The 14,491-nt window shown below is 42.1% G+C and overlaps 1 protein-coding gene across 8 annotated transcripts in view; it reads left to right on the forward strand.

Moving 5' to 3' along the window:
• Positions 1-14,027, forward strand: part of LOC118431361 (sperm flagellar protein 2-like) — a 36,442-nt gene extending 22,415 nt beyond the window's left edge. For 3 of the 8 annotated variants that reach the window (XM_035842485.1, XM_035842490.1, XM_035842491.1), the window contains 18 exons: positions 1,252-1,390; positions 2,340-2,477; positions 3,019-3,135; positions 3,907-4,064; positions 4,560-4,692; positions 4,798-4,845; positions 5,238-5,412; positions 6,092-6,197; positions 6,592-6,790; positions 7,644-7,790; positions 8,237-8,314; positions 8,755-8,805; positions 8,980-9,159; positions 9,511-9,666; positions 10,102-10,245; positions 11,062-11,265; positions 11,968-12,093; positions 13,295-14,027. In XM_035842485.1, the coding sequence (XP_035698378.1) occupies positions 1,252-1,390; positions 2,340-2,477; positions 3,019-3,135; positions 3,907-4,064; positions 4,560-4,692; positions 4,798-4,845; positions 5,238-5,412; positions 6,092-6,197; positions 6,592-6,790; positions 7,644-7,790; positions 8,237-8,314; positions 8,755-8,805; positions 8,980-9,159; positions 9,511-9,666; positions 10,102-10,245; positions 11,062-11,265; positions 11,968-12,093; positions 13,295-13,366 (2,371 nt within the window). In that variant the 3' untranslated portion in view covers positions 13,367-14,027. Of the gene's footprint in view, positions 1-195; positions 324-1,118; positions 1,198-1,251; positions 1,391-2,339; positions 2,478-3,018; positions 3,136-3,906; positions 4,065-4,559; positions 4,693-4,797; positions 4,846-5,237; positions 5,413-6,091; positions 6,198-6,591; positions 6,791-7,643; positions 7,791-8,236; positions 8,315-8,754; positions 8,806-8,979; positions 9,160-9,510; positions 9,667-10,101; positions 10,246-11,061; positions 11,266-11,967; positions 12,094-13,294 lie in introns of all 8 variants that reach the window. The other 5 variants (XM_035842489.1, XM_035842492.1, XM_035842488.1 and 2 more) reach the window with 4 other exon arrangements.
• The last annotated feature ends 464 nt before the right edge of the window (positions 14,028-14,491 follow it).

Below are 14,491 nucleotides of genomic sequence, written 5' to 3' on the forward strand. Positions count from 1 at the left end.
GCCTGGGCCATCATTTTTGGTTGATCTTTTTTTTTCAAAAATGTAGAATTCTTTGCCAAGTCCCTAGCAGAATTGTTTATCCATTCTGCAAAATTGTGTGTGTGGCACAAGGGCAAAGAAAATAGAGATAGGCACCACCCTACACACCATGTTGTTTGGAAAGGACTTTAATTCTTTTTATTTTTAAACGTACAGGAGGTGGCCCAAATCCTGTCCCCCCACTGGGAGACTGTGGAAGGCACGTACGTAGGAGCAAGTAAAGTCATCTTCCACAAGCTGCGCGAGGAAAGGGAGGCAATCATTCGCTATCTGTATGCCGCCAGGTATGTATATAGGTATTGGTCTGTGTACATTTTCAGGAAGATCTCAGTTAATGGATAAGTTAATGATACTGTAAATGCAGAAACTTTTGCGGTGGATTTATATTTGCGGTTTTTGCTGAACCGCGAACTTAAAACCACCGCAAATAGTTATAGAATAAGTACAGTATGCGACCACAGTATAGTACTGTAAATAAGTTCGCGGGATGGCGCTACCGCAAATTCAAAACCACCGCGAATACTGCATTTTCCCGCTGCCGCGAAATTAAATCCGTGCGAACTTAAATGCATTTACAGTACTACAGAAAAATATCTGATAGTTTAGTGTAAGTTGGTTCTGTCTTTGGTCCCGAACATCTGTGTACTGTTAGGTATTGGTTTGTGTACAGTTTATGGATATCAATTTGATATCATCTACTATATTTTAGTGTAAGTAGGTCCTTTCCTCGGTCCTGAACTCTTGTATGCTATCTGGTATGGCTGGACAACAGTAAATCTTTGGGAACAGTTTATTGATGGAATTAATGTTATCTAAGGGAACATCATCTGATCTTTTACTGTGAGTTGGCCATGTCCTTGGTGCTGAACACCACTAATTTAACAATAACAATACAAAATTTAACACAAGTCATTACTAAGTACTTCTATGTTCCTTGTGTAGGGAGGACTATAAGAAGTACCTGAAGCATCCTGATGGTAAGCAGGAGTTCCTGTCCCACTGGCAGGAGGAAGGACTACAACAACATTCCTGAGTTAAAATGTACTAAAATGTCAAATATTTCCTGTGTTTTTACTTAGGGAAGACTATAAGAAGTACCTGAAGCGCCCTGATGGTAAGCAGGAGTTCCTGTCCCACTGGCAGGAAGACTATAACAACATTCCTGAGTTAAAATGTACTAAAATGTCAAATATTTCCTGTGTATTTACTTAGGGAAGACTATAAGAAGTACCTGAAGCGCCCTGATGGTAAGCAGGAGTTCCTGTCCCACTGGCAGGAAGACTATAACAACATTCCTGAAGACATGCGGGAGGATGAAGACACCAGGGCCGAACTGCACCAGAGAGTCGACGTAAGGAAACTTCAGTATGGCCAGTAGAGGCCTAATCATGTAGATAACATGCTTTCAACAAAATGTTTAGACAACTTCACAAGTGCTTGTTACTAAGGGAGCTTTTGAGATGCACTCTGTCTGTCTTTCAACCTGGCAAGATCTTGTAGTTTTCTTGTCATGTGACTGAGGATTTTGACTATCACTTGACGAGACACGAGCATTTTCCCTTAGCATTTTTCCTTCATTTTCCCATGTCTATTTGTACCAGTCACTTGTATTGTAATTAACCCATGCATAGTCTGCCAATAATCTCAAAAAATTGAGGCTAGGCAGTATGAAAGAAGAAGAAGACACAGTTATAAACAGGCCAGAAATAGTGATGCCCGTTTAAGATTGTACGTGATGAGCACAATTCGAATCTCAGGGCTCATTCAAAGACAGCACTTCAATTTCAAATGATTTAAAATTTGAGCTTGGTCAATACCTCAGGCCAAGGAATAAAATGTTGTGCTTCCTGTTTTCTCACCTACCCTACAGAAATCTGCTGACCCTAGCCTTTTTACTATGGGTGGGGGTGGGATGGGTAGTGAACTGAATTGGCATTTGGCATTTTTCAAGGTCTCAGTTCAGTCCTTCTAATTAATTTTCGCGGTTTTCGCGACGATTGTAATTGGCTGACGGAAAAAAATTTTGAGCTGGCTAAAGCCCTGGTCCTATCCGAGGGACGGCCCATTTTCTCATTTTCACCTGAGTAAAGTGAGGAAAGCCATGTAAAGTGCCTTTCCCAAGGGCACAAGATTGGTAACTCAGCAGCTGGATTTGAACCCGCAACCTCTCGGTCACGGGCCGAACATGGTCCCACTGCACTACGCGGTCCCACAAACTTCTATTTAGGGATATCAAGGCTACCCCAAGGATTTAAAAGTGAAAAGTAAGGAAACTTGAAGAAACTGTATGTTTTTAACAGGACCTGAAGGAGCGTCTGTGGGACATCTGTGACACCAGGAAGGAGGAGGCTGAGACGGAACGTTCCAATGTGATGCACGAGGGGTGGCTGGAGGACCATCTGGGCACCCTCACCAACCAGTACATCACTCTCATGCAGGTCAGCACATGCCTCCTGGATTGTTAAACATTTTAAGACAGGGGAAAACGTTTTAAGACAAGGGTTAAGAAACATCTGTCTTGAAGTTCAGAATTCAGTACTGTAACCCAAAATGCATGAGTGGCTCCATGAGCCTTTTTTTGTGGTGAAATTCAAGGAAAAAAACAACAAATTAAGTTGTCTTTACAAAATTCATTCAATAGCTTCTTATTTTTACTATAAGTTGTTCAAAAATTCAAGCAAAACACAATATACATCATACAAGTATACATATGATACAGGGTGGTGTGGTGTAGCAATCAGAAAGTGTGATATGGGATACAAAAATCACAATCATAGTAGCTCCAATGCAAATCTGAATCTGAAATTGAGCTCCTTATTTTGTTGGCTCAAATTGTGAAAGTTACAGTCATTCATTGTAACTGCTAACATAATCAATTGATACAAGCAAGTTTTAAGACCAACTGGAACATACTGACTATAACACTCCTTGGAAAAACAAGAGACTTTAAGGAAAATAATTTCTTTCCTCCCCCGTCAGGTCGAGGTGGACCGTTTCCAGGACACAGCCCGCCTGCTGAAGGATTACTACCGTGCCATGGAGGGGCAGATTCCTGATGAACTGCAGGAGGAGTATGTCCGCATTCCGCTTGTTGAGGTACGTATCACCCTGTGATTACACCAATAAGACACACCACACCAGGGATTGGCCGGATTCAGAGTTTAATGGAAGACCAATGAGGAACTCTGATGGGCCCCGAAGAACCCAGGCCGCAGCGAGAACCAAGGCAGGGGTAGGGAGAGGAGGGTGGGTCGAGAGAGTCGGTGTTTTGCCTCCGGTTGTTTGGTTGGAGACCCCCTGCGAGCTCTGCCTGCGGCGCAAGGAACCTTGGGACCAATGCGAGGCCACTCACTCTCGGGTGCAATCCCCTGGGATTCTGCCTGGGGGCGCAATCCCACCCAGATGCTGCGAGATTTTGACATACAGTCACACCTTTCCATAGAGGCCCCGGCCATAGTGGCCACTTTTTGTTGCTCCCTTGTCGAGGTACATGGTGTTGAATGTGTTCTTTTGTATAATTCTGGCTTATAGTCTAAGTTATAAGATGTATAAAGAAGAAACGCTGATCTGGAACACTGTGATACTGCTACTGCTAAGTTTGATGGTTACCAGGACAGTTGATAGTACCAAGGATGACAGAAATGATCATGGTAACATTTGCATGTTTGGAGCATTGTTAGGTTCTCAGGGACTAGGCCAATTCCATCTGTAGAATCCTGTTCAGAAGACTATACAAGGCAATAGTATTTGCAGTCTTTTCATTTTGCACCCTGCCAAGTGTCTCAAAAGTCCAGAAACATGATTTTCTGTACCAACCAAATGACCTTTGAACATTATGTAAATTTTTTATTTTCCTGTGTTCCCCAGCTGCTGCCCACAGAGAGGCCTGGATCCCAGGCTAAGAGTGTTGCCAGTGACACCGGCACCCAGCCGCCCGCCTCGCCTGAGAGCAAGGCTGGGAGGGGGAGGAAAGGGAAGGAGGAAAAGGGGGATGACTCTGCTGGGGAGGAGGATGACAGGCCAAGGTGAGCAACTGAGGATGTTTGTTATGCGGGATCCTGTTGTATACGACATGTAGAAGGACTATCTCACCAATGGACAGAAAGTTGGAAAGTTGTGCCCTGTCTTCAATTCTGTCTACAATCATTGAGTTGCATGCAAACAAACAAATCACCAAGATTGCACAAAGCACAACTTTGTTCAAGGCATTTACCAGAAGTCAATGATCATGTTGGAAGGTGCAAACATTTTCTTTAAGGACCTCAATATACAATGCATGGAAATGGCCCAAAAAGCAGAAAATAAGAACAATGAAAGATATGTATGAAAACTCAGCAGAGGGCTTTTCTTTCCCAGTTGAGATATATTGTGTAGATACAACATGTGTATAATTATTATGTACGTAGATACATGTGTATTGTAGTACGTAGATACATGTGTATGGTACGTAGATACATGTGTATAAAAATGTACTTAGATACATGTGTATGCACATTCATCCATCCTTCTTTCCATCCCAGGATCCCCTTGGTGCCCCGCCGCCCCCGGTCTGCCGACCTTCAGTCCGGACAGACTAAAGCAGCCAAGGGCAAAGGAGGGAAGAAGGAAGACAAGATCGAGAGTCCGTCCCCACCCCTGGACCCTGACGAGAGGGTAAGGCAACGTCACCTGGCTGATTCATGTCATTACAATATATTCACTTTTCTTGAGTGCAATGAATGCAATGCTAATTTGTACATTACACATCTCTTTCTACAGCTGATCTTTGATGCCTATGCCCATGGTATCCACGCTGTCAATGGCTTGGTAAGTAAGATTGTTTAAAACACTAACTCAGTTCTGAGTCGCAACAATATAGAAATGTTTTAGAATCTGCAAATGTGATCAAACACTGTATCCTAGCAAGCCAAATAATGTGCAATATTAGTCTCTTAGTAAAAAAAAAAGCTAACTCCAAACTGTAACTTGTTGGGTTTGACTTCTTTTTCTTAGACAGTGGAAAGATTAAATGACTGACTGACTGACATCTAGTTTAGTTTTTTTTTTAGTGTTTTTATTGCAAATTTTATCACTTGGTGCATCACTTATAGAAGCATTCAAAAACCTCTTGAGGTCTTAGTTTTCATGCAACTTAGACATGAAAAGATTAACTATACAGTATCTAGTCTTACAAACGTCTTAAACCTTTTGTCTTGAAGATTTCTTCGGAGCAAGCTGCCCGAGAAGCCGAGGAGGAGGCGGAACGTCTTGCCGCGGAGGAGCGAGAACGTGAGAAAGAGCGGAAAGCCAAGGAGGCGCAGACCAAGACAAAGAAGAAGAGCGGGAAGAAGGGGAAGGGTGCCGCACCTGAACCTGAACCTGAGCCAGAACCTGGTCAGTTTCAGGTTTATTCATTTATTGGTTTGGCTTTTCGGCTGAGTTGAGTTGAGTTTATTTTGATCCACAATTAGCCTCATCAGAGGCTATTCTACCTGTGGTCACATACATATTTACACATTACATATTACGTACAGTTGAAAACATACAGAGACATACAAAGTGACAATACATAGCATAGCATAGCATAGTCAATATTTACAGTCCAATACTTGCTAACTGTTGCCGGTGCTGTTCCACAACTGTGACATCCTGTACAGAAAGCGCCTTTTCTGAGAGTTGGAGCTGATGCACAGCTAGGGCTGCCCTACTAGCCTCTGGTCACATTACAAATTGCTAACAGAGACAGACACACGAAACTGAGGTTTTCACATGGACAGAATAACAATCAATATCAATATTAGACATGTCAATGTATTAAAACTATTACATACATTTATTGTTTTTTACATGGTTCAACTTAAAAACTGTTCAGATTGTGTTGGGTGCAAACAAAGTTTTAACATGAACGATTTAAACCTTTTTCAAATGATACAATGTTGTATTTGTTATACACTGAGTCTCTTGGATTTGCATATTTGAAGCTTCTTTTGCAATCCTTGTTAAAAAGTGTGTATAAAACTACAGATAACAGAACTTTATGTTGAAAAGTTTTGTACCCTTATTCTCCCTGTAGTTGAGGAGGAGAGCCCAGAAGACATTCGTATGAAGGAGGTGAAACAGAAGATGAGGGTGGAGTATTTCGGGGCTCTTCACGAGGAGGAGGCACGGCTCAAGAACAGGTAAGACCGGTTCACAATGTCATGTTTTTGTCTTGGTTTTAATTTTGTGTCATTATGGTACATGCAAGCTCAAAATACCCACTTGCACACTTGCAAATGCAACCACATTTTTCTTGGCGCAACTTAAGTTTAAACCTAGGTAGTGCAGTGCATAAGCAGTTGCAGTTGCTTTTTCCCCAACTACATCCATAAGCTTTATTTTGTATCTATATCTTGCTAAGATAAAACATAATTAAGTAGTTACATGACACTGGAAGAAAAGCTAATGGATATCAAGTAGCTGATTTGGCTTTTGACTCAGATTGCCGCCTGGGCAACCTAGCTGAAAAAAGTATTTTGAGCACTGATTTATAGATAAATACTTGATACATTATTTCTTCTGTGCTGTTCACAGGTTTGAGCTGATCAAGTTGAAGGCCATGCAGATGTTGCAGAGCCTGAAGGCCAAGTCCGAGGGAACATACCGCGACATGGAGGACTGGCTCGGGGCCCGCTTCCTGCGCGAGATGGCCGCCATCGACCACCTGACGGACATCGTACGCGATGCCATCGAACACAGAGAGAAGGTGCAGCAGGAGCTGGTGCTATACCAGGTATGTGGGACCTCCAGCAAGCTCCGCAAAAAAGCAGTTACTGTTAATGCATTTAAGTTTGCGGGGATTTAATTTCGCGGTAGCGGGAAAAAGGACTTTTCGCAGTGGTTTTAATTTCGCGGTAACACCATAGACTGCAGTCTAATACCATAATAGAAAAATGTTCGCGGTGGTTTTAAGTTCGCGGTGAAGTGGTCACCGCGAAAACCGCGAACATTAATCCACCGCAAAAATTTCTGCATTTACAGTACTCAAGCAACTGGATATGGTTTTGGAAACAGTTATCTGGATGTCTAACCTTCATCGACACACCATTAAGTTTCTCTAATACAAAGTGTGCCACAGCAATTAGGTCTGTAAACTACTGGCTAACGAAATTCTCTATACACAAAAGTACACATTTTGTATAGTCACCTGCTGATGTTTCTGTGACCGTCTGTCACGATCCTCTTATTACCCCAAGGAAGGGCACAGAAATGTCAGCAGAAGATTTTACATTGGATACTCATTGTGTTTTATGAATTTTGTTAAAAAATAGTATGCTGTGTGCTTATAGACTGAGTGTTTTTGCTGCACCAACTTATTCCCTTGGTTTGTGACACTTGAATAGAAGAAAAAAGTGTTTTAGCAAGATGTCAGAGATCAAAACAGAGGATTGTGAGAAGTTGAAGATGCCTTTATTCACTCTCTGAACCTGTGTTAACCAAGATACAGACTCTGTTTTCATGTCAAAATCTTTATTTTATGACAGTTTTTAAAACCTGAAAATTGGTGTGGTCTAACAATTGCAACATTTCCCTGTTGTCTTTACTAACAATCCACGTGGAAACTGCCGCTTCCACTCACCCTGCAGTATTCCGGTATGTCACAGGAGGATTTCCAGATCGACGAGGAGCGGAAAGTGTTCCGCACGCCCAGCCCACCCCCGCGGCCCGCCCCAGTGGAACAGCCCCAGCCGGATGTGTACACCATCATCCAGCTCAAGAACCTTTTTAATCAGGTACGGAATGTTTCACACCGTCTAGAAAGGGGCATGTACAAAAAACTGCCTGTTGACCAGAGAACATGTAAATACTGTTCAGGGAAAGCAGTGGAAGATGAACTACATTTCATTTGTCAATGTTCACAATGCAATTTTGTATACCATGGCTTTACTTTGTTACCTTCGGGCATGAAGTTGCAATAAAGTTATTATCATTATTAATTGAAGTTAAAAACAAGGTTCTAAACTGTAACATCCAACACATAAAAAAATAATTTTTGACAAATGGAAGTAGTCTTTGTCAAGGAATAATGTTGTCTTCTGCAAGTAAACTTGATATCTGATGTTAACTACAGAGTCTGACATGTCTTTTGAGAACAGTGGACGTACCAGTGACATTACAAGCTTGGAACACCCAGACGTTAGTTTTTACATTATGTCTTTTCTGCATTGTCCACACACAGTTCATCAAGGTGGCCCCGTCTGGCCTGATCTCCAACAAAGCCTTCATGGACCTGTTTCAGGACCTGACAGCTCTCATGGTGAGTCTCAACAACATACACTGTTGCATAAACCATAAAGATACCATGGAATAGATTATATGACCGGGTGCCTGTAAGTTACACAGCTGTCATTCAGCACCAGGGACAGGACCACATGTCGTGTGTCACTCAGCACCAGGGACAGGGGCACCAGTATTGTTGGTATGTCATTCAGCACCAGGACAGGACCACATGTCGTGGGTCATTCAGCACCAGGGACAGGGACACCAGTATTGTTGGTGTGTCATTCAGCACCAGGGACAGGGACACCAGTATTGTTGGTTTGTCATTCAGCACCAGGGACAGGGGCACCAGTATTGTTGTTGTGTCATTCAGCACCAGGGACAGGGGTAACAGTCTTTTTGAAATGTGTAGGAAATGTACAATATATGCCCAATGCTGCATGCGTATGAATTTACTTAGAATGTATCCTCCTCCAGCATGGTGAAGAGCTGCTGCCGGATGTGTGGATGGGGATAACTCTACATCAGGTACTCATGATATCCGTGCTCCATTCATTATTAGTCTGTGAATCTTTATTTGATTTGGTTTGTTTAAGAGATCTCTATTATTGAGTACATACATAGACAGTACTAGTCTTCCTTTCTTATCACACAATTAAAATGACGTTTATCAGCAGCACAATTCTTCCTTCTCCTCCACAGCTCCATGAGATGACTGTCATGTTGGCGCCAGACTCGGAGTACATCGACTGGCGGAAGTTCCTGCTCGCCGCCGCGCAACCCTGGCCAACGCCCAGCCAAACCGAGCTGCTGGAGACGTTAGACCGGTTCAAGGCGGTTGCGGGCGGTTCTAGCACCATCACTAAGCAGCAGTACCTCCAGGTAGGAGAGTACAAGTTGTCTGCCAGGCTTTTAGCCGGGCATGCATTTTTGGTTCAAAGGCTTGACAGTCATGTCATGTGTATGGGAGACAATTTAAGTTTTTAAGCCATGATACTAAGTACTGCATTTTCCACCAATAAAAATTTGTAGAAAGCCATAGAACAATTGACCCATAGAACTTGATATTTACAGGTTTGACTGGAGGCAAGTCACCAACAACAAAAACTTATTAAATGAACAGATGTTTTGTGTGATATCCATGCTATCTATCAATTACAAATAGTTTAGTTCACCTCACACCAGTGTTTTACATATGGTCTCACACTGCTGTTTTTGTACCTGCCCTACCAGGTGGACTTGTGGTTCAAGGGCATGTCACGGCCCCCCTCCCCAGAGAACCCGTCGGAGCCCAAACCGTACGACCGGTTGGGGAACCTGAGGGACACATTCTTCGACTTCTTCGCAGACTACAGCACAAGCCCCCCTACCCTGGACTACATCAGCATGGTGAGTGAAATTAATAAAAGCACGTCATTCTAACTTAGGTCATTTTCTTTAGTTAGATCTTGTATCTGATAATCTATTCAGTACAAAGGGTAGAACTAGCTATAGTGGCTGTCACATTCATTTCATATTGCAGATTATACATGCCATTAATAGTTACTCTAGCAACTGAATATGATTTTGGAAATGGTTGCTACCCGAATCATCTGACCATTTCCAAAATCATATCCAGTTAATTGAGTATCTGTTCATATGGTGTATGTTTCTATTTGGTACTACCCGAGTTTCAATGGTGTGTCACAGATGACAGCCACTAAGCGTTAAGAGTTCTGCCAAGTCATGTAGCAGCCCATTTTCAACCAAGAGTATCTTTTTGTTTCCTCAACTTTTGAGTCATGCTCCTCGCAAGGTCCTTAACCCAGCCTCTTCTTTTCCCAGCTGATGTACTTTGCTGTAGTTCCGGACGCGGAGGACGGTTTTCTGCGAGCGCTGAGCGTGGCGTGCGGGACCCACATGCCCAGGTTCCCAAAGAAGACTCCGGAGGGCCTGCCGGACACCAAGATGACTGAACAACTCACTCAGGTGAGAAACTATTAATCTTAAACTATTTGCAATTTTATTTTCATGCCCCTCCATCATCACTCTATGAATACATGTTTTGTGCCACAATCCTTTGGGACATGATCTTAAAACACTGCAAAAACACCCCTTTCCACACATACTGTGAAAATGAATGAATGTACAGTACTGCAGCTGGGCATATATTCTAATGGTTATGTTTCTAGCTACCTCTGGAAGGTATTTGAAACACAACAAATCTCTATCTTCTTTTGATAGGCAAAATGTACCAAAATTTTTGCCGGTGCATAGCACCGGCTTAGAGGTAAGAGAAGGCATTCGTTCAACTGTCAACGGTTTGGTTTGCATGGATGAATGGATGCATGGATTGGTCAATTTAACCAAACTGTTCTTATAGCCCTTATATACGCACGATTACGCAATGTAGTTAGCGTGGCCGAGCGGTCTACGCGCTGGGTGGATATAGCGATTTGCTTTAATTTGCAGCCGTGGATCGTAGGTTCGAACCCCACTTGTAAAATTTTTTTTCTTTGTTAGACAAATCTCATGTAATGTTTTTTTAAAGAAGACAGACCAATTCAGTAGTTCGATGTTTGAAAACTCTTTTTTCATGTGATTTTGTTTAACATCCAGGCTTTTTCCAAAACACGCACCGGCCAGCTTTTTTCAGAAGCTTTCTTGTTTCAACACTTGCACTGGTCCCTCACACTAGTAGTTCACAGTGCTGACAGCAGTTTGAATTTCTTGCCTCCTAGGGTATGGCTCATGATGTAAAAAAAGTAACTATCATTTGATAACCATCATGATGTGTGTTCGCAGGCTTTGACCGCCCTGGCGTCGGATCGGCAGGAGGCAGCCGCACCCGTAGACGGCGGCATGCAGGCAGCGGGGATCCCTGAGAGCGCAGTGGAGGCGGTGGTGTCGCTGGAGGCTCTGTTGAAGGTTCTGTACCACGGCGTGAGCACCATCGGGGACAGCCACAGGTTCAGTGTCACTGCTGACCCCAAGAACCCCTTCTCAAGGGTAAAGAGCATTGTGTATAATGGGATGTGGAGAAATGCACACACACACACACACACACACACACACACACACACACACACACACACACACACACACACACATACATACATGCGTACGTACTACACACACAGGGACAGAAACACGTGACAATTACACACACCATCGGGGACAGCCACAGATTCAGTGTTACAGCAAGATCCCCTTCTCAAAGTTTTAAGGTTGTATGTGATTCAAGTAGAATTTGAAATCAGACTTCACCCCCATACGACTTTTTGACCCTTCCAGTGCCTCAGGCAAAATAACAACTCAGAGCATGTACAAAGTGTATGTAAGTACTACATTATGTATAACATGAATGTCAGAAATGCTCATAAACACAACACATGCATAAATGACACAAACTTTCTTTCTAGTAACACACACACTCTCACACACACAGACAAGCCAAAACCAACACTGATGTCTTCCCTCCTTTGGGGTGTAAATAAGAAGGCCATCATTTGTTCTTTGAAAAGATAGTACATGTATCTGAAACAACTTGAACACTTTGTTCAACTGTGAACTTCATTGTTTTAAAGACATATTCTGTTTTGACTGGGCTTGCATCGGCCCAAAATACTAGCAGTATGATTGTTACTGTTGTATATATTTTCTTCAAACACTTTGAGACAGAATAGATCAACAAGTTTTGCGTTCCTACAGGAGCGACTGGAGACCATGTTTGAGGAGTTGGAGGGAGGGGAGACACAGACCCTCCCCCTGAAGGTGTTAGTGGAACATCCCATCATGCAGGACTGTCTGCACATGACCCTGAGATACAAGCAGCCGGTGAGTAACCATGGTGATGACCTCTGTAGAATATTATGGTTACTTGATTTACAGTTACTGTCATTATGGGCTAATAAAAAGAAACCATAAGGAAAATAAATACTGTTTTGAAAAAGATGGCTGTCTTTAACCTCCCCAAGCTAAGTCAGGTACCTATTTACACATGGGTGAAATGAAAAAAAGCATGTTACATGTAAGTAGCATGCATAGTCCAGAGGTTAAAGGGGCATTCCACTCCACACGGGAGTGTTATTTTCCGAAAGATATTAATTCTTGGAAGTGATAACTGCATACTACTTCACATTATACGATAAAGTACCCAGTTGCTCCACATGCCTCAAAAGCATTCAGTCTTCTACTAAACTCCCCAAGCACCCTCTAATTGAGTTAATCCTATGGCTGAATACAATGCAAAACTTTTAGATAAGGTTACAAAACTAATTTCAGGTTCGCTAAGAAATCTCGTCTTGTTCTTGTATTCTTTGCTATTTTATGAGCAATTTGCCTTCTCGGTGTGCTTAGCGTACCTCATTTATTCCAAAAATATGTATGATAAACAGAGTGTCTATGCGTATAGGGAATGCATGGGTAGGGTCTGCATGGGTTTAGTGAGTGTCATTATTGTACACATCACGTAATTCATCCCAAGGTGAATTCCACAAAATTCGGCTGATTATGTATTCATTGACACATTATCTATTGGAAAACAAGACTCCCTTCTGGAGTGGAATGCCCCTTTAATGGGGCCTTGCCTCTGGAACTAGAAGCCGTGAGTTTGATTCTTGGAAAGAATTGCAGTCTGCTTGTCGAAAAGAGCTAGGGGAATTTCCACAGTACAATGAACCTGTGAATACTGTACATAGTGTAGGGATGGGGAACAACAGACGTTAAACCAGATAGTGAGTGAGTGTCTGTTGTCTCTGTCATGACCAGTGGAAGAAGACTAGCTCTATAGTGAGCTAAAACTGGATTAAAATCACTTTCCTTTACCAGTTAGTGCCTTTCCCAAGGACACAACAACCAGCCAGGAATACCAGGAGTCAAACCTTTGACTCTCCATCTTGTGTCTGCTGGCCTTGCCATGACCACTTGCCCTGATCAGCGCCACACTTACAAAGTTCTTCAATATTTATCTTCTGTTCATTTTCATCCTGTTCTATCTGTAAGTTTACTGAAGTGTGTCGTATGCTGTATTTTACAGGATCTGAAAGCAATCTTCGCCATGAGCACTGCGGACATAGAGACCAGCAGTATGAGGACCTCTGCTGACTGAGAATGGCACTGCAGGAACTCAGAAGCTAGGCTTAACCAAACCTTGAGTTATACAAACTGAAGTACATATTGAATTCTCCTTGTCTTTCAGACAATATCATTATGGATGTGAAGTTTTTCTTGATGTAGAAATAATTTCCGTGCTATTTTTGATTCAGATGTCACTTTAATTCTAAAAAAAAAGAGCTGTTTAGTAGTACATTTTGTCCTTGTACAGATGACAGAAAGTGCCTTAAACATGCACCACAGAATTCTGCTTTCCACACATCGGTGTTCATTTTGTGCTGAAGGTGTGGGTTTAAGTAATCCATGTAAACTGCCAAACGAAGATATACATAAAAGTACATTTTGCTGAACTATTGTGCGTGTATATACACCCTATGTATGAAAATGTAACTCTATTGAATAGTACTTTATACAAAATGTGGGTTGAAGTGAAAACAAATTGCCTAAATTCCTGCCTGATCACTGTACCTTTTAAGTTTTATGCTCCTACCTATTATTTGAAGCGGGAGTGGAGGTAGAATGAAGCAGGTATAATTTTCATGGCTGGACAATAGGCAAGAAAACAAGGAGATTTTTACAGTAGAGTTTAAATGTAGCCTGTTTGACACAGTCATGTAAAGGTTTCAATGAAATACACTGTTGGAGTTTGTCACACATTGAAGTATTCTGTGTCTTTATTCTGCAGTTAGTGTCCATGACAGTCATAGTTTTACTTACCATAGAAGGAGTAGTAACATGTAAAATGATGATATTTGTGTCCCCCTTAAAATGTACAGAAACCCTTAAAACGTTTGTTTTATCATCTTCTCTTCCCTCCCTTCATTTTCTGTCTCCTGTTCTTGCCTGGTCGTGGCTGTTTACCCCTCTGGCCCTGAAACAAACAAAGAAAACAAAAAATGAACAAAATCATTAGACAATTGAGCTTAACAAATGAATAATTGGAAAAAAACATTCCATTCATTTTTACATCCATTGGTTAACCCTACTCTGGAGCAACCACCTGTCCTCAATATCTGTTATTCCTGTCTCTTCACTAGTTGCTGAATCCAGGTTTGGCTATGGTTTACGATTCTTCTTGTATATACAGTAGAACAGGAAATTGTTTTAAAAGAATATAAGT

The sequence above is a fragment of the Branchiostoma floridae genome, chromosome 15 (assembly GCF_000003815.2).
Source record: "Branchiostoma floridae strain S238N-H82 chromosome 15, Bfl_VNyyK, whole genome shotgun sequence".
NCBI classification, from domain to species: Eukaryota; Metazoa; Chordata; class Leptocardii; order Amphioxiformes; family Branchiostomatidae; genus Branchiostoma; species Branchiostoma floridae.